Raw genomic sequence first — 19,189 nt, 5'->3', positions numbered from 1 at the left:
TCTGTTGCCTAAAACAAAGAAATATATCCAACTTTTTAATATAAAACAATTAAATTTAACACCTCTCACATAAATATCAGAAATTTGAAATCTGTGGTAGAAATGTCAAATTACATGACTTGACAGAAAAAATAGCATTGGCAATGGAAAGGATTGAATTTCTTATGTTTCATTTCTGCCTCCGGAATCATCCTAATATATTATGAACTGTGTTTGCTACTTTGTTAACAATAAACTATCATATCTAACCAAGACATTAAATGTATTCTACAAAGATCATTTGGGGTTTTTTTGTGTGTGTGTTTCTAAACAGATTATTGGATCGCGTCATGAGAAATACTTTGATTATTTTCCCGATGCCTATGAGGACCACTTGATCACAAAAATGAGCAGTAGGCAGTTTTATTCAGATCGTCGGTTAATGCATTCAGCACCTGCGTCATTGCCGAAATTTTTTTCAACTCCTATGTTAGATCGCTCATCTCTTAGAGAAAGGTAATGACACATATTTTTGGAAAATTTAAAATAGCATGCTATCTTCATGTTTATACTGGTTTTTCTGTGTTTTAATTTGGTATGTACTTTAATCAGGATCTTAACTTTTTAAGAATATTGGCCAGTGTTTAAAATCGGATACGGCAATCAGTAAAAAGTTAAGTTGAATTGTACCTAGTATTATTCAAATACAGCAATGCCTAAATCACATTGCAATTTAATTGGCTTTATCAGTGAGAAGTAAAGACATTCCCTATTAGCAATGCCTACTATTGGACTATGAAAACACCTGACAATAACAGGCTATATAGGTCAGCCATTGTTATTTCCAAATGCTTTTTATTCAAATATATACCTCAATCTCCTACAGTTTGATACCTTTAAGGTAGGAGTTCTCATATTGTGGGTTGTAGCTTTTGCAAACGAACTTGATGGTGGACATTAAGGGAGGGGTTTTCCAAGGAAAGCCAGAGCTTTGATAAACTACTTCCACTTTACGTGTACAAGCCAGCTGTCTTTCTGTGTTCTCTGAATGATTATTTGGTTGTCACAGTAGCAGCCTCTATCTGGAGTTAATCTAAAGCTTCGGGATCTCTTGATTCGGCTGCTACACATTCCACTTGCAAGTCCCACCAATTGCTACCTCCTTTTTTCTGCTTTTCCTGCTCCCCCCATTCAGTAGAGGAGCAACTAAGAGCCTTGAATTCTGATGATTACAGCAATAGAAACAGAAAGAATTAAAACAGAATGTGAGTTTTAAGGGTTTTATTCTACAATGGCAGTTCTCACATCAGGGATTCCACAGACAATTCATAGCCAAGAGCCTTTAAATGATGGAAATAACAGCCTTTGGATGCTGTTCCATTGGTGGGAGAAAGAAGGAGAAGACAGGTGGTGGAAAAAGAAGGTGGTGTCAGAGGAGGTGATGAGCAAAATAGATAGCAGCACACTGGAAAGTTCTCAGAAATCTAGAGTCTACCATGGAAAAGGCATGCTACTAGGAAAACCAAAACAATCAGATGGAGAATAAAATAGACAATCAGGTTTTCCAAGCAATGCTTGGGGCTCAAACATGGTACTAGCAGACCTGGTGGCCTATACACAGAGTAATCTAGTAATTTTATTTATCATTTAAATGAATAAAATAAATTCATGTATTATTTTAGGGATCATGGTACCACAATGTTTTCTGGTTCTGGGCCATTCACACAATGCATAAAATATTTCCAGCAATAATGCATAAGATCTGTATTTTCCTCTCTCTAATCTCATTTGAATTGAGAGACAAGGAAGACTGCAAATCACATACTGTCTGACATGAAATTAAGTTCATGAGTTATTTCCAGTTTAGAAGAAATTGGAAATGTCTTTGCTGATGGATGCAAACCCATTTTAAAATTAAGAGTAATTCTTTATGGATGGGAGTAGGGAGAAAATTCATATGTTGACTCTTCACCCTTTTTCCATTTTGCCTTTCCCTGATCACTAAATTAGTACTAAGATTAATACTACAATATTACTTATTCCTTTGTTTTAAGGTATAATAATTGTCCTTGAGTTTGGATGCTTCCTGTATATTCTTATTTTTCTTCATTGTGGAACTTGGTGTTGCTGTCACATGGCTACAAAGGCAGACTGCGATTTATTTGGCTTTCAAATCTATTCTTCAATATTCCTTTCTACTCTTTGTCATCTACTAGTATATTTTCTTTGTTTTCTTAGGTTCAGAGCCTTAAGAGTCATGTGATTTTCAAAGTTTTTTTATTCTTTTTTTCTTGGTTGCTTTTTCATAGTTCTGTTCCTTTTATTTTTGTTTTGTTTTTTTGGTCAGTGACATGGTGATTGTTTCTTCTCTAACAGACTGGAAAGCATGTCCAACCTGTTATTTAGGGTTTGAGAAAGAGTTGTTTTTTAAAATGCAAAGTTTGTTCAGCCTTACAAAATAATTTATCATTTTATTCCTCCTTGCCCGAGCTGCAAGATATTAACACTTGTCATTTGTTGAAATCACATCCTTACAATAAAGCCTTCACTTCAGTGCTAATCCATTACTAGAGTTGGGTGAAGCTCAACAAGCAGGAGTGATAGATCAACTATTTATATACTATGGCAATGAGAAGAGTCTTCAGAGGGGCTTGCATCTGGCTTAGTTCCAAATGCTCTGCTGCAAGACTCCCCCTTCCCATTTTGCTACTAGCTAGCTACTTTTCTGCTCTGATGATGGAAGGGATCAGAAGCTTGCCCAGCAGCTACATTTGTGTAAAATTTTACAAGAAAGATTAAAAATGAAGAAAAACATCTTCTATAGTCACCTTCCTACCGGGGTATCTCCCAACATGGAGAGGGAGGTGGACTTTCTGAGTTCAAGTTGGTAATCCATATATTTGTGAAAATCCTTAGCGGTTTTTAGAAGAAAGTTGCCAAAGATTCTAAGAAGCTACATAGCTATATTATAAAATCATGCTATCTTTTCTATTTATTCATGTAATTTATTTCTTAATTACAGTAGTTTCTGGGGGAGTAACTTACCCAGTATTCGTTAACATTACTTGATAGATAAAACTACCGGGTTGGCCTATAGAATAAGAAAGGTACAGCTCATCACAGTTACTCTTGACCTTTATTATTTGTTATAGTTCATCAGAACTTGATTTTGTCTATTAGAAGTTAAAACAGTAGATCTTTACAATATTTTTGGAGAAATTAATTTCTTAATATGTGGATCAGAGTCTCCCCCCCAATTTATATTCAAAGTACTCCAAGATATTTATCTGAACAGACATAGCCTTATTTGAAATAACTGTTGAATCAGGTAGCCTCCATTTATATAATACCTTATATATAATACCATTATATAAAACATCAAGCACATTTTTAATTCTACACAGACACACACACACTTTTCAAAGAAATTAAAAAAGAGAGGAAGAAAAGGGAAAGGGACAAAATTTTAAAGGTACAACCTTTATTGTACCTTTACAAAGGTACAGCTAAAGGTACAATCTATATTGTATAATTTTTCACATAAATCAGATAGCTCTCCAAATTGTAAGTTACCATACATCTTTTCCTTAGAAGCAAGGACTAATACCATGCTTGCAAATATACTTGTACTTTGTACTTGCTTATCATTTAAAAAATATATCAAATGAGTTGTTACCTGTTAGTGAAGGTAAGGAGCTCAAAGGGTTGAGTGATGGCCTGGCTTTTAGAAGATAGTGGATTGATCAATTGATTGCTACTGAAAAGTGGTTAAAGGCATAGAACAATTAAGCTATAATAGCTGATGGTGAGACTTACTGCTCAAAATACTTAGGACATTTCAGTATAAGTCTTGATAAGGTTGATAATTATAATTTATAAATTGATAATTTTTGTAATGTAAACTGTCATCATAGTAGGTAACCAATTACATAAGAAAGATTTTAGGGAAAATATAATCCTTTATTCTCCACCTGCCAACTTACTCACGTAAAAGAGAAAATAACAAGGCAACCTTTCCCTCACTGGCAGAGAAAAACTGCCCTTGAGCATTAAAAAATGGCTTGCTTGTTCTCCTGCTAGAGGCACCTATAAGAAATCTTTTTTTCACTTACGTTTTCACACTAAAAGGGTAACTTGTAATTCAGGCCTATCTTCAGAAAATGAGGGTTTTAAAAAATATAATAAGGATTTTATAATCTATTTTTGTTATATATACATATGGTATTACATATACATAATATATGGTATTAATTTCAGCTGTGCATTAGACTAATTCATAGATCATTTCTCAACAAATAGTTCAACTACTCAGGGTGAACTCCCATAACCCACAGCCGCTTTTTGTTTACAGTTAACAAGTCATTTTTGGGTGCAGAAATGTGAGCCCTGCTGAGTTCAGTGGAACTTACAATTGTGTAGCATTGCTGTCTTAATGCATTAAATTCAAGCTTGTTTCACTGTTGTGTTCTCAAAAATTCATTTTAGCTATTTCAGTCATAGAGCAATTTCTTTTTAGCCATAGAGTAATTTCTTTTCACCGGACTCCACAACAGTTGCTTGCACTGTAGACGTGCATGTGTTCCTGTATTATATCGATTTTTCCCCCCTTATGGTAGTTTGTCCTTGCATGCGGACTTACTTTCTGTTCTCAGCATAAATCCTCTGCATTTGAAACTGATAAATGGAAGCCATAGATGTATGGTTGAACTAGTGAGGCTTTTTTGGAAGGGGAAAGGAGTTAGTAAAGAACCACAGTGTTTTGCAAAATATATTTGTGATAATTTTGCTAATATAAAATATATTAAGCTTTTGTGCTAATAAGCAAGCAGGCATTTATTTGAAATTTTCAGTGCTTTGTGCCTATTTATATAGTAGTATTGACTTGGGAAAGAAATCCATTGAAATGAAGTAGAATTTACATGTGAGGAGACAGACAGAAAACTCTGTGACATAATTCTCAATTTTCTATTTACAAATATGGAAGAGTTAAGTCTATACACATAGGTTTTCTAGATTTTTTTTCCAGTTTTTGTACAAAATATGCATTTAAATCTGCATCTTTTTTAAAAAAACTTTCCTACAAAACTTCCCTCCTTCTTATGTAATTGGTTTTAGTTACAGTATGTTATCAGATACAATAGTTCATAATATTGATTTCTATCAATATAGCAACTTTGAAAGAAATTATGAGCAGTCTTCCATTGATCTGGCTTTTTCCAGATGGCCATGTCATATATAGGCAGTCCTTGTTCAGCAACCCCAATAAGGATTTGCAGTTTGTTAAATGAAATGAAAAGATCACAATTTTACTATCTTACTTCAGGTTTCCTTTCCTTTACAGATCTATGATAGTCATAAATGTGAGGACTCACAAAGTTACTTTGTAACACCACCATAACTGCTTAAACATGGCAGTTGCTAAATGAGGAATACATATACAGAATGTTTATATAATGTATAGGAGTCAATAACTATTTAAACAGATATGAAATGATTGCTAGTAGCAAAGAAAATTAAAACCATGACAGAAAAAAAATAATTTTAGAGGTTTGTTTTGTTTTGTCAAAGTAAAGTCAGAAAAATAATATATTCCAGCAGCACTGGAAGAAAATGGTGATATCATAATCCTGTTTTCTAAAACCTGGCAGTGATAATCAACTGTTAGAATCTTTGCATGATAGGAATATTTTTATTAATAATTTTAAAAATGCAGTTTGAATATAAGCTTCAGAAAATGTCTCCTATAGTCTTTAAGAATATAACAGATGATGAGTTGTTACAACATGCAGCTTTTTTCTATGGTAACTTGTGCAAGATATATATACATGCTACCATAATGATTTAGTTTTCTATTTTCTAAAATTATATGTTTAAAAAGTATTCGAGATTAACATAGTGCCGTGTAAAAATTGTCATTATCGCTGATATAAATATTTTCATTAATAGTGTAAGTAAATATATTCATTTAAAAGAAAGTTATCTTAAATAATACTGTACCTAATAATGCTTGATTCGGTTTAGAAGATTATTACAAAGTGATCAGTAAACATTTCTTAAGCTACAGCGCACACTAGTGGATTTTACTGTCATTTCAGGAAAAAACACATTTCATAGAAAAGGATTTTTGTATCATATATTAAAACATTAAGTGTGTATAAAGCATGTATAAAGTGGAAGGGATATTGTAAGTCATCTGGTTAAACTTTATTGTAGGAGTCCACTAAACCATCCACACTATTCTTAGCAGTTTATTTTCACTGCTAACCAGTTTTTAGCATCAGGAAATGTTGCCTAATATTCAATCTGCATGTCGTTTAAGAAAAATCTACCCATCCTTGTTCTGACTTTGGTTTTAAAAAGAACAGAGCTTCCCAATCCTGAATCAACACCTTTGATCTTTCTGTAGGTGCTTATATTTGTCACCATTGAATATCAACCAATCAAAATAAATTTGAACTGCGAACTTATTTTTTTAAGGTGTTGATCAATCCCACTAATATTGTTACAGGGTTAATAAACACCAGTTTAGTTTATCTCCATCTTCTATGTGATTTGTAAAGCTGAATGGCACAGTCCTATTCTTGGGAAACCTCATCAGTACACTTTTCCTGAAAAATGGAAAATAAATTTCAAGCACTTTTTGAATGCAACTAAGCCAGTTGAAAATCCACTAAACCTTAGTAACTTGGCCACAATATCTAGAGGAGAATGGAGATAGCCTTAAAGAAAGAATTCAGCAGCCATTAGATATACATCTATTTAGCCCTGGAAAGGAAGAGGGGTGAAAAAGAAACTCTGCCCCACCTTGATTCTCTTTGATATAAAGGCAGAGAGAAATCCTGTCGAGTTTTTAAGAGATTGTTAATATATTCTGCATCAGTGAAGAATTTCAGTAGACCATGTGGAGTCTGTTTCCTAGTCAGGCCTTGACACAAAGATACAATACTCCATTGCATTGGATGCTTTATCGAAGTCAAACAACAGTAGCTCCAACGATAATTCGTGGTCTAAATAAACTAGTTACTTTGTCATAAAAAAGGATAAGATGGAATTAATTTTTTTTTTACTACCAGTTCTGTGGGCATGGCTAGGGGGCATAGCCATGTGACTAGGTAGGTGTGGCTTTTTTGCTTTTTGCAGCCCCATTTTTGGGGCCTTCTGGGCCTCAGGAAAGCCTCTGGGGGTTTTGCTCCCAGAAGGCTTCTCTAGGGCCCAGGAAGGCAGAAAACTGAGCCTGGAGGGGGCATGCAGCACCCCCCCTTCCATTTTGGGGCCTCCCTGGGACCCAGGAAGGCAAAATTTGAGGTTTTTTTTTTTTTTCCCTTCCTGGGCTCAGGGAAGTCTCCTGGGAGAAGCAGTAAGTAAGCCAGGGGAAATCCTGGCCCAGCTGATTGTAGGAACAGCTGATTGTCAGGAGGGGGAAAAACGTAATATCTTAAGTAGTGACTGGGCGGGCTAGCGTCAGGTGGGGGATGAGCAAGCATCGGGTGGGTGGGGCAAGTAACTGAGCAGCGACTGGATCAAGGGAGTGGCCAGCCAGAAGTTACTACCGGTTCTGCAACCCACGCCAAATCCTTGTTACCGGTTTGCCTTAACCGGTGCAAGCCAGCTGAATACCACCACTGGATTAGATCAATTTATTATTGATAAACCCAAGATGGCATCTGTTAATGATAGTATTCTTTTCTAAGCACTTGCATGTAACTGATGTGTAGTTTCTTGGATCTTCCTGCTTTCCCTTTTTGGATACTAGGGCAATCGCTCGTCTCTTCTCTTCTGGTATATTAACTAACTTATTTTTATTGCTATCTGATACTGTTCTGATACTATAGTGGCAAAGATGGGAGTGAGTGCAACCACCTGTAGTATACTTTTGTAGTTGTAAAAGTATTATATTGACTGCATGCTAGATATTACCAGAATTAAGAATGTCCAGTGCATTCTTCCCACAATGACCAAGTAGGTGCATTTATAAAGTGCAATTGCACTCTCCAGTTTGTCATCCTCTCCAATTGATACTAAGAGACATAACCTCTTTCTTTGTGAAAATAATACTTGGCCATGATCACAAATAAGAATTGATAATGTTATCTTTCAGATGTATCTATAAAAGCAAAAATAATGTATTGTACCCAATTCCAAATCCATGCTTACAATTAAAAATCTTCATGTAAAGTATCCTAATGTGTTATCTTTATTTTTGAATTTTAGGTGTTATACAGGTTGGAACACACCAATAAATGGGGACGAGATTCATAAACGAGTGAAAAATATTTTAAGAACACACAGTGCAAGGCAAAGGCTAACATTTGTAAGTCTGAAAATCAATTGGCATCTCTTTTCCTTCCTCAGGTTTTAAACAAGATTTATTAACCATTTCATGCAATTGCCAAGCCTTCAGCTATAACAAACAGAGGTTCACTATTCAGCTTGCTAGTTCCTTCAGTCATTACAGTTTCCTCTCTCTGGGTGCTAAGAGCATACCCATAACTTCTAAGAAAAGACCATCAGGACATTCCCTGTGGGATGAAACAACTTTTCAGGAAATATCTTTATCTTTCCAAAGCACCGTTCAATTCTACATGGACTAGAAGGGCTATAGGAGAATAAAGAATGCAGTTCTATCTTCTAATTCAGTTAAAATTATTATGTAAGTATACAATTTGCTAATTGGTGCGAGTAAATAATTCAGGGGATGGAGCATATTCTCTCTTGCTTTGTGCCAAATTTTAGTGTTGTGGCCTGTGGAGCTGGTAGCAGAGGCGGAAAATGGGGCGGGCCAGTTCTGGAGTCTGGGGAGGGCTCGGACGAGGGATCTGCATTAGACACAGAGATGGGGCCAGGCCATCTGAGAGTTATCTGCTGACTCTGGAGCCTCCAGAATCTGACATCAATGAGGCAGAGGAACAGGGGGAGCCTGTTCCCAGTGCATACTTGCACAGAGTTACCAGAATGCAAGAACAGTTGAGACAAAAGGGGCGTCTCGAGAATAAGACTTGGAGATGATTGGCCCCTCCCATAAGACATAAAGGAGGAGCAAAGGGACATGAGCCTTTGCAGGAAGCAACTTTGTTCGTTCTGGTCGGTTTAAACTCTGAAGCTCCATGTTGACTTTGTGCTCCGTTTGGCCTTGTACAGCTAATTGGCAATTTAGTCATTGGCAGCATTTCAAGGGAGATAAAGGTGGGTGCTTATCAGCCTTATCCCGAAAGACTGTGGCAAACTTCTGTTGGATTGTTTGAGACTATTTACGGACTGTAAATGCAAATAATTCACAGCCATTGAAATAAAAACAAAGGTTTTGGGGACCAGTGTGTGATTGTTACTGTCTCAGGAAGCCTTGGTCAGAACATTTAGAGAAAAAGGAAGCACATTTAAAGAAAAAGGAAATGTATCTATTACAAATTTGGTTTGTCCAAGTATCAGCATAATGGCATGTTTGGAACTGGTGGGTGAATCTCATTCTTAGGCAGCTGGATAGTCTTCTGTTGTCAGTTACAAGATCCTCCTCCTCATTAATTCATACAGTATCCACCTTAGAAACTGGAAGGCCATTCAAATGTGGAAAGGGGAAGACAATTTCATTACTGAGATTTGTACAACCTTATCCACTCAATATTTCTTTATTAAAATAACTTGGGAAGAATCTTATTTTCTGTGGAAGGGAGGTTGTCAAGAAATTGATAATGAAGCACATAGTGAGGGATTCTACTTTTTTTCCAGCTTTTTGATTAGGATTAAATAGAAATAGTTCATTTTCTATGAATTATTCACAAGTGCCTTTCACTTCTAGTTTGGCATCAAGGGAAAAGTTATCTTTGTGGATGTCTGATATAGAATAATAAATAGCTTCTAATTATTAAAAATATATGATGTAGATTTTAATGTTCACATACATTCTATTAGTCTTAAAGAAATCCTATAAAAGTCCCTATAGTTATTCTACTTATATTGCTGGGAGAAGCAGTAAACTTAAAAATAGCTTAAATACTTTTTAAAAAGTAAGTAATATGTTTTGACTATAAAATTGTTTTTTTTTAAAAAAAAAAAACTTCATTTCTTAGGATGAGACTTCTTTGTCAAAGGAAGAGTCTGCTCAGGCAAGAGATTCCACTAGGACAATTGATTTCAGAAAAAGAGATTTTTCACATACAGATTCTTTAAACAGTAATTTTCAGAACAGGTAAGGTCTCTTTTAATTATGGTTCCCCTCTTCCCATTCCTCCCCCGCCCCCAGTTCTCAGTCCACATTCTCTTTGAAATAACTTTAGACCATATCTATTAGAAGCCAAATTTAAATATTTTTTTGCATTAATTCCATGCATGTCATCTGACTTGATATTTAGCATGTTTGAACCAAAGTACAGCCCTGTGAACCTCTGTTGCTTTTAGGATGCAATTTTCTGCCTTTCTCCTTGTCTTTTGCTTCTTCATGCATAACATTACTTTAACGGTATAAATAGCCATTGAATCTTCGTAGTTTTCCATGTCAGTGTTATAACTGGAATAATTTAATAATGCCCAAAATTATGTCAGATATGCCTATGAAGCTGGTCATCCTTATATTGCTAAAACTTCTGAATATTGTTTCTTTGTGCATATAAATAAAAGCCATACTACTATGATGTAGGGCTCCTTACAGTGTATTGATGTCACCCAAAGATTAAACCTTTCTCATCCACGCTGCGCCGAGAGTCCAGGAATGGGATATGACTCCTTTCTCTGATGTCATAGAGCTTAGTCTGCCACTATATAAAAAGCCAGCCCCTAGCTGGCTCCCCAGCTTTTGACTCAGCTTCTAGTCTAAAGAGCTAGTGTCTCTGGATAGGAAAAAGAGCTAAAAGCAAAAAAAGTTTAGTAGTTAAAAGCAGTTTGAGAAGAGAAGCAGTTTCATCACTTCGACACAGCTCCCGGGGCTCTGGTTGAGCTGTGCCACAAGAGCGGGGATCCGCTCTCCTGTAGTGTCGAGGCTTCAGCATTGCTATCGAGGGAGATGCGAGTCCAGGGAATGCTCTGCAAGCTTCCCATGCAGTTCCCTTTGCTTTACAAAACACCACTCCACAGCTGACTTTCAGAGCTCCATTTCGCCACCTCTCAGCTAATAGCAGATAAGTGCTTGTTTGACTGCTCGGGGCTGCTAGAGAGCCTAGGGAGCAAGTGAGGCAATGAAGCCTTCCTAGAGCAGATGCATGTGGTAGGCGGCCATTTTGGGGTGTCAGTCAGCCATTTTGAGTGATGGCCATTTTGTTGGAGGAACAGTCACTACCCAAAAGTCTTCACAGCTGAATTTTCTCATCTGGCCGCCGCAACAGGCAGCACCCTCATAGGGGAAGCTCCCAGCACCCCTTGTGTCTGCCTTGTTGGCAAAAATGGAGAATGAAATGGCCCACTCGGACCTCACTGGCCTAGAAGAAGCACAGGGTTCTCAGGCCCCAATAAGGAAGAGAAGACAAAGAGGCAATTCAGCAAAATGGGAGGCTGCAGCAAAATTCAGGGCCAAGGCCTTAGCCCCCAAGAAGATTTCTAAATTTGAGATCAGGGCTGAGAAATGAAGGCATGCTGCTTTAGAAAACAGTTTGCTAAGACTCTGGAACAGATGAGGATCCGGATGCAACAATCTTCCCAATCAGGGGAATTGCAGCTTATCTCAGAGGTTAGGCCCAGGGCGGGGGAGGCTGCAACTTGCTCTACCAGCCACCTTCAGGCTCGGTCCCCAGAAAGGGTGGAAGAAAAGTTTTTGCCCCAGGACTTAAGCAGGTCTGGGCCCAACTTCAGGCAGCTGCCGGTGGTCCTCATTCCTCTCACCCCCTAGGTCAGATGATCCAAGATGGCCTGCGGCCAGTAGACGGTCCCAAAGGCAGCAGGCCGGATATCAGGGACATGGTTTCTGTAGCCATCAGACAGGGCCTAGCTGAGGGATTCCAACAGCTTCCCCGCCTCTTGGGGTGGGGGGGGGGTGTCAGTCCTTTTTCCCTGCTTTCTCCCAAGAGGGCCCCATCTCAGAGGGTTTTTTCCAGGCAACAACAGCTCAGTTATCCATCTACCCAATCTGATTGGGGCGAGTATGAGGAGAGGGATTACACAAACCCCTCAGAACATAGACACTCTTCCATGTCAGAGGAGAAGGAAGGTGAGATCAGGGATCCTAACTTATCAGAGGAGGAGGGGCTTAGGTCTGATCAACCACCATCAGCAGCACCTTCCCTGTTCAAACTGCTCCTATACAAGGCCTTGGTCATAGCCCAATTAAGCCCAGAGGAGGTGGTTCCGGAGCCCCAAGCAGCTTCTACTAGCCACAGGGACTCCCTTTTCTCAAAACACTGGTCCACAACAGATTCTTTCATCCCCTCTGTTATTCCTGGATTTAGTAAAGGAGCAGTGTGCCTCCCCTGGGGCAGGGCCTTGGCCTTCATCACATGAACAGTGTTTTTACAACGTGGGCTCCTCCTTGGCCAACGGTCTCCTGGTCCCTTCTGTGGATGCTCCGGTGGTAGCCTCGTTCCCTACATCAGGTACCCCCATGGAGCCAGAAGATGTCCTAAAGGCAGACAAGAGTTTGGAGCAAACTCTCAAGCGTACCCAACAGGTGGTGGTTTGGCTGTCTTAGCCTCTACAGTAGCTTCGTTTTTTACAAGGGCTTCGCTGCGCTGGCTGCACCAGCTGCAAGATAGACTGCCTACCACTGATTTCAGATCACATCAGGATCAGAATAAGATCATTGTGGGAGCGGAATTTACAGCAGATGCGACTTTAAATTCGGCTAAGTTTGCCTCGAGGGCCATGGCCTCCTCGGTGGCGGTGAGGAGGTTCTTCTGACTGAGAAACTGGCAGTCTAATTCCTGCTGAAATTGGAGGTTAGCGTTAGCCCTATGCGCAGGAGAGAAGCTATTTGGCAACACCCTGGAGCCATACTTGGTGGGGACCAGGGACTGGTCTCTGTTCTACCGACCATCCTCCTTCCGGCCTGAGTCCTCCACTCATTTCTAGCAGGGCCAGAGAGCGTTTGTTTCTTCCTCTCCAGGAGCAACGACCAGAGGCTGCAGGCAGGCAACCACAAAATACTGGTAAACGGTCCTTTCAAGGAGGAGGAAGGTTGTTCATTCCATGGCTCCAAGTGAATGCCCATTCTCCCACCTCCACCAGAGGTCGTTTTGCCTTCTTCACCTCCAGATGGGAGGAGTCTACGTTGGACACCTGGATGCTCAGGATGGTGAGGTTGGGTCTCCGGCTGGAGTTCTTCTCACCACCCCCAAGTTTTTTTGTGTGCTGTCCTTCTTCCCGAGCGTGCCCTTATGGAATCAGCCATTCAACATCTGGTGCACATAAGGGCCATACAGCCAGTTCCAGTGGATCAACGTCCCCAGACAGCAGGATTTCTCTCCATCAAGGAGCCTTACTCCACTCAGACCCTCAGTGGTTCCGCTTAGCTGTTTGGCACTTGAGCGGCAATCTCTGAGGGATTCTAATCTCCCTGACAGGGTGATAGAGACCATCCAAACTTCTCGCAGGCCTTCTACTCTCATCTACAATGCTATCTGGCAGGTCTTTTGCACTTGGTGTTCAAAGTCAGCCCATTATCTCACTTGGGTATCTGTTGCAGATGTGTTAGTATTCCTTCAAGATGAGCATGGGTTGGCACCTAACACCCTCTGGTATCAGGTGGCGGCTCTGTCATCAGTTTTGTCCTGGGACAATTATTCATCCCTATTTCATCATCCCTCAGTTCAGAGGTTTTTGAAGGGGGGTTCTAATCTCTCCCCCCCCCCTGTAGTTTACAGATATCCCCCCTGGGATCTCCCTAGAGTTTTTGAGGCCCTTAGAGGACCCCCATTTGAACCTCTTAAATCTGTATCACAATTCATGACCATCAAAGTGGCCTTTCTAGTGGCCATTACTTCGGCCAGGAGAGTGTCGGAACTTGTGGCACTCTTGGTCTGACAGAATCTGTGCATTTTCCATGAGAACAGAGTGGTTCTAAGGCTAGATCCTACATTTATTCCTAAAGTGAATTCTTGGTTTCATTGGGCACAAGACATAGTCTTACCAGATTTCTGCCCCAAGCCACACCATGAGTTGGAGCACAAGTGGCATATGTTGGATATAAGACGATCTTTCCGCATCTACATTAAACGTACTGTGTTTTTTTGGAAGTCCGAGGCCATGTTTGTATCTTTTCATCCTAATTCTTTGGGGAACAAGGCTTTGTCATCTACCATTGGTAGATGAATCAGAGCATGTATCTCCAAGGCCTACCAGACTTTGTCCCTTCCAGTGCCCAAGAACCTAATGGCCCATTCCACTATAAGGGCTGTGACTTCCGCCGCCTGGACTACCCAGGCAACCCTAGAGGAAATTGGCAGGGCAGCTACCTGGATGTCTCCTTCGCCGTTTATACGTCACTATCACCTGGATTCCTTTGTCTCTGCTGATGCCGCGTTTGGAAGAACAGTACTTCAGAAGGTTGTACCACAGTCAGAGTGTGTGGACCAGATGATAGCCCTCCTTTGGACATGCAGGCTTTGGTATGTCCCATTCCTGGACTCTCGGCACAACGTGGATGAGAATAGGGGTTGGTATAATTACCTGAGAATGCCCTTTCTATCTACGCTGCAAGAGAGTCCAGCCCCACCTTTGTGCACCTGGTCTTGGTGGGTGTAAATTAATTTCATTATTTATCTACCAGAGACACGTTATGTCTGTCAAGAATCTTTGCTTAAACACTAGGGAGCTAGCTAGGGGCTGGTTTTTTATATAGTGGCAGACTCAGCTCTATGATGTCAGAGGGAGGAGTCCTATCCCATTCCTGGACTCTTACAGCATAGATAGAAAGGGTGTTCTCAGGTAATTATACCAATTACTGTTTCAGTGGAAACATAACAAACTATATTCACTCAGATTCACTAAGCCATTTAAACTAATATCAGTTACATTTATTAATAGAGGCATTCAAAATTTTAGGCTGGAACTTTTCCAGTTGCAACAGGGATACCAGGAATTGAACCAGGGATTTTTAAATTTTATTTTATTTTGCATGCAAAGTTTGTACTTACCATTTTATTAAACTTACTTCTTTTAACTGAGAACCTAACCCATACCTTGATATTACCAACCACTCACATATTCTGATTTTTTTTGTAATCCATAAATGTATATTCTGATGGTGTCAGTGTGCGAGGTACAACAACATGAATAAAGAATTTGCAACTCTTAGAGTCACAACATCATTGAGAATAATTGACTTTGAAATGTTAATATTCAAGTAAGGTCAAATACTGATGGATTTGTCCCATGCTCTAGGCCAGTCAAGCGAGTTGGGAAATAAGGAGGCTCAAGAATATTCTGACAGTTTCAAGTCTGAAGTTGTCCTCATAAATAGCATGCCAAAGTAGAGTTCAAAGGAGAAAGTAGTTTTGCTGACCAAATGTTCAAACTAAAATAAATGATTGAAAACCTCTGGGACTTCGCAGAAGATATGTGATGTTGAAATATTTAGTATGAAAGTGACTTTGAAAGGAACTTGTGAAACTCTAAAGGATATGGAACAAAACCATGTGACAGGTAGATGACAGGTATTTCTGAAAGTGGAGTCAGTGCCATTATCTTGCTCTAAATACAATCTCTGCTTGTAATCCCCAGATCACTTCACTTTAGCTTGTCAGAGTAGTTTTCAGTTAAGATAGCATTTTTCCAACTTAGATGTAGGCCTATCCATTTCATTGTGGAAGGGATGGCTAATGGCCCTGCATGAAAGTGAGTGTGCCAAACTGAAATCAACAAAAATCACTGCTACTCTTTGTAAGTAATTCTTGAGCTGTTGTGATGGCTAGTTTTAAGTAAAGGAGCTTGAATTTGTTAGAAGCTGACTCTGAGTAATATGTTGGCAAATCCAGATTATTATGGATAGTTTGAAGTTGCTTGTTTCAGATGTAAGCCAAGAATGAAAGTGTGAGAAACTCAGAATTTGGCACATACAGATACATTTAGGGTGTAATCAACAAACTCTTCTCTTGATTAATATGTGACTGGTAAAAGCTACTCTAAAAATGTGGTTCCTCTGAGTGAAGAGTGATCAAACCCTTTATAGGAGGGGCACAGAATGCTGTTTCTGTTTCTTTTAAGTCACACACATTTTATTTATTTTTGTCTTCATTTCTTACACTTCAATACCATTTCCTATCTCGAAGTGTGCAAAAAAATGTATGTACATGTGCTCACCCACTACTTCCACGGCCCAGTTCTGAAGTGCTCAAGTAATCGGCCACGGTCCAGCAGTTGGGGACCCCAGTTGTAGAGAGAGCATTTCAGGAGCAGGCTTCCTCACAGACAAGTTTCACTTATGAATAATTGCTAATTATGCACATCCAGGCTTAAGTCTCCTTGACAGTCTTCCTGATCCCAAAATTAATCATATAGGAGAAAACTATTAAAACTCTCTATGAATGTTCTCAGTCCTGATTGTCCCAGAAAGTGCTTCCCCCACCTCCAACTGCAACTGATTTCCTTGGTTTTTCTTGATGTTTCACTTCTCATTCAAGAAGCTTCTCTAGTTCTAACTAACTGGGGAGGAATGGAAGATATTTATATTCCTTGCAGTCAGTCAGTTGTTAACATTTTGAGGGTTGTTGAAACCAGCTGGGGCTTAACCTGTGTCCTCAGAGTCACCTGAATTAGAGAAAGCGGGAACACATTAAGATAGAAGACCAATACACCTAGACACAAACAGGGCAACATTGTATATGCAGTGCAGTGCAAAATTGTACATTGGGGAAATGAAACAACCACTACACAAATGCATAGCTCAGCAATAGGAGAACCAACACAACAGGGATAGAATTCAGTAGTACTACATTTGAAAGAAAAGAGCAATAAGGTTCACATTCTGGACAGAAAGGACTATTGGTTTGAAAAAGAAGTCAAAGAAGCTATGTTAAAACTGAACATACCTCTCTCAAGAGTGTGTGTGTGTGTGTGTGTGTGTAATGACAACACTTATCTCCTGCTTACAATGCAATCTTTCAGCAATCCCAATAAGGTTCCACACTTGTTTGTATTGATTTAAGTGAATCTGAGGACACAGATTAGCTCCCAGCTGGTTTCAACAACCTCAGAGTGCTGACTGCAAAGAGTATAAATCCTTTCTATTCCCTCCCTACCTGTTAGTTAGAAATGAGGAAGCTTCTTGGATGAGAAGTAAAATGTCTTCCAAGAAAAATGAAGGAAGTCCAGTTGTAGTTTGAAAAAAAAAATCACTTTGGGTGGGACTCAAAACTCTGGTCAGAATATAGTTCATTCACAATGATTAATGTTTAGAACATATTTGTATGAATAGAATTAAGACTATTCAAAGTTCCTAAGAACAGATACCTATGAGCAAGTTCAGGTTTATTTAAAAAGTTACATGCTATTATGTGTGTGTGCTATACTTTTGAACTAGGCAAGGTCAAACAAAGGCATGGCAAGGATTTTACCAAAAATCTTTACTGCTGTAGGATAGAATAACAATCTTGAAAGCCTATCAGAGTTCCTCTTTGCCTCTTTTTCCTCAAAGCAAAACAAAGCAAGCTTATTTTGTGTTTCTTGCGTTCCTCTTTCTCAAGCCTGATTAATCTTTTCTGAAAGTTTCCCCTTAATCTACTTACCTCCTCTACTCCCATGGCCAGGTCTACATTCCTTCAACCTGCATCTGTGAGCTTTGTATCTTCACAGTGAGGAGAGGAGAAAAGTAAAACTCCTGTGAAAAATAGATGGACAGGGATGTGTTAAGGGTCATCCAAAAGAGAACAAAAGAGGGCGGAGGAGACAGGGGGAGGAGGGGGAGGGGGAGAGAGAGAATTTAGCTTTAGTAGCATAAAAATGCAAAGTATTGATACTTTTGGAGTTGTATTCCAGCAGGCCAGGATATTTTATATAAAAAATAGCCACGAGGTAAGGAGGCTTGCATGCTATTTGAAATGTGAAAGAAGTTGTGCATTGTATAATCTTCAGGCATAATCTGATACTGAAATGAGAAGCAGACTGTTAAGCAGAAGCTCTAATCAGGTAGATTAAAATTCAGGAGCAGATAGAAAGTGATAACACCATACGTATTCGTGGAAAGAGATCTCCATCACTGTCTAGAATTTTCTGGACTGGCAAGCAGCATATTATATTTTAGCATTCTGTGCCTTTTTCTAAATAGTATTTCATACAAGCAAATATTTGCCATCAGCATTAACCCTAGTTTATGAGTAATTAACACACAATGCAAATTATATAAAGTGTAATAAATAAATGATAAATGCCTGTTACCCTTTCTAAATTTTGAAAGGTAATGATTTGCTTTATTTTTATTTATTTTTTTGGTCTGGGTGCTTGTGGGCTTTGCCAGTTCATTCAGCCAGCCAAACGTCATGGTTCATTTGGATAATGATGAATATTGGACCAGTCAAGTTGCGGAGTATCAAAACAAGCCCCACAGAGCCATCTTTGAAGACAGCCTGGAAAAAATCTATCGAAACATGTACAGAAAAGCTTCCAGCTCACTTTCAAAGAATAAATCAAACTAAATTCCTAATAGGTGCTATACGTGAAAATGAACAGTGTACAAGATCAGTATTTTTTAATTGTGCAGATTATTGTCTAATGACTGTATTCTATTTTTTAACAGAACTGTTTTTACATAAGTATGTGAAATTTTTGAGGCTGGGATTTTCAATACAAAAATAAAATCTAGAGGATTTTTATTACAATGTATTGTTTTGTTATGAATTTATAGGCATGTTAGCAGATTTAATTTCTCATTCTCAAACATCAGGTTTTCAATTAAGGAAAATCTAAGTCATTTGTCCATGATTTGGCACTTGCAGTATGTGCAAGTACATGAGGTCTTTCCCTGTTGCTTCTGGAATTGCATTTCTAACTCTTCTGTTGAAAAACATCATCATCACCATCATTTCTCTTAGGCTCTGAGTCATGTCACTGTTTTTTTGCTTCATGTATGTGAATGGGGACAAGAAGATGATTATGAAGTGGGGTGTCCGACAGCATCGATTCTTTCAGAACTATAACACTGGAAGTTATTACGCTTTCCAGAATTTTTTAAAACTATAATAAATAACCACCTAACACAATTATATAATATTTGAAACTAATGGTATATACAAAGTGGTACAAAAATCAGGTGGCAGTCTCAGAATTTATAGCAAATTACTCAGTTCAGTGAGAGAAAGGA

At 38.9% G+C, this 19,189-nt stretch overlaps 1 protein-coding gene across 4 annotated transcripts in view; it reads left to right on the top strand.

The window, feature by feature from the left end:
* The window catches only part of SPATA6 (spermatogenesis associated 6), a 35,569-nt gene extending 16,862 nt beyond the window's left edge, over positions 1 to 18,707 (top strand). For 3 of the 4 annotated variants that reach the window (XM_026707224.2, XM_087929889.1, XM_087929890.1), the window contains 4 exons: positions 314 to 495; positions 8,191 to 8,290; positions 10,044 to 10,162; positions 18,347 to 18,707. In XM_026707224.2, the coding sequence (XP_026563009.1) occupies positions 314 to 495; positions 8,191 to 8,290; positions 10,044 to 10,162; positions 18,347 to 18,524 (579 nt within the window). In that variant the 3' untranslated portion in view covers positions 18,525 to 18,707. The remainder of the gene's footprint in view (positions 1 to 313; positions 496 to 8,190; positions 8,291 to 10,043; positions 10,163 to 18,346) is intronic. The other variant, XM_087929891.1, reaches the window with a different exon arrangement.
* Positions 18,708 to 19,189: the final 482 nt, after the last annotated feature.

Source organism: Pseudonaja textilis, chromosome 3, assembly GCF_049901715.1.
Source record: "Pseudonaja textilis isolate UNSWEBS1 chromosome 3, rPseTex1.2, whole genome shotgun sequence".
NCBI classification, from domain to species: Eukaryota; Metazoa; Chordata; class Lepidosauria; order Squamata; family Elapidae; genus Pseudonaja; species Pseudonaja textilis.
Note: the sequence above shows the minus strand (reverse complement) of the source record. Positions and strands in the feature narration are given on the sequence as shown.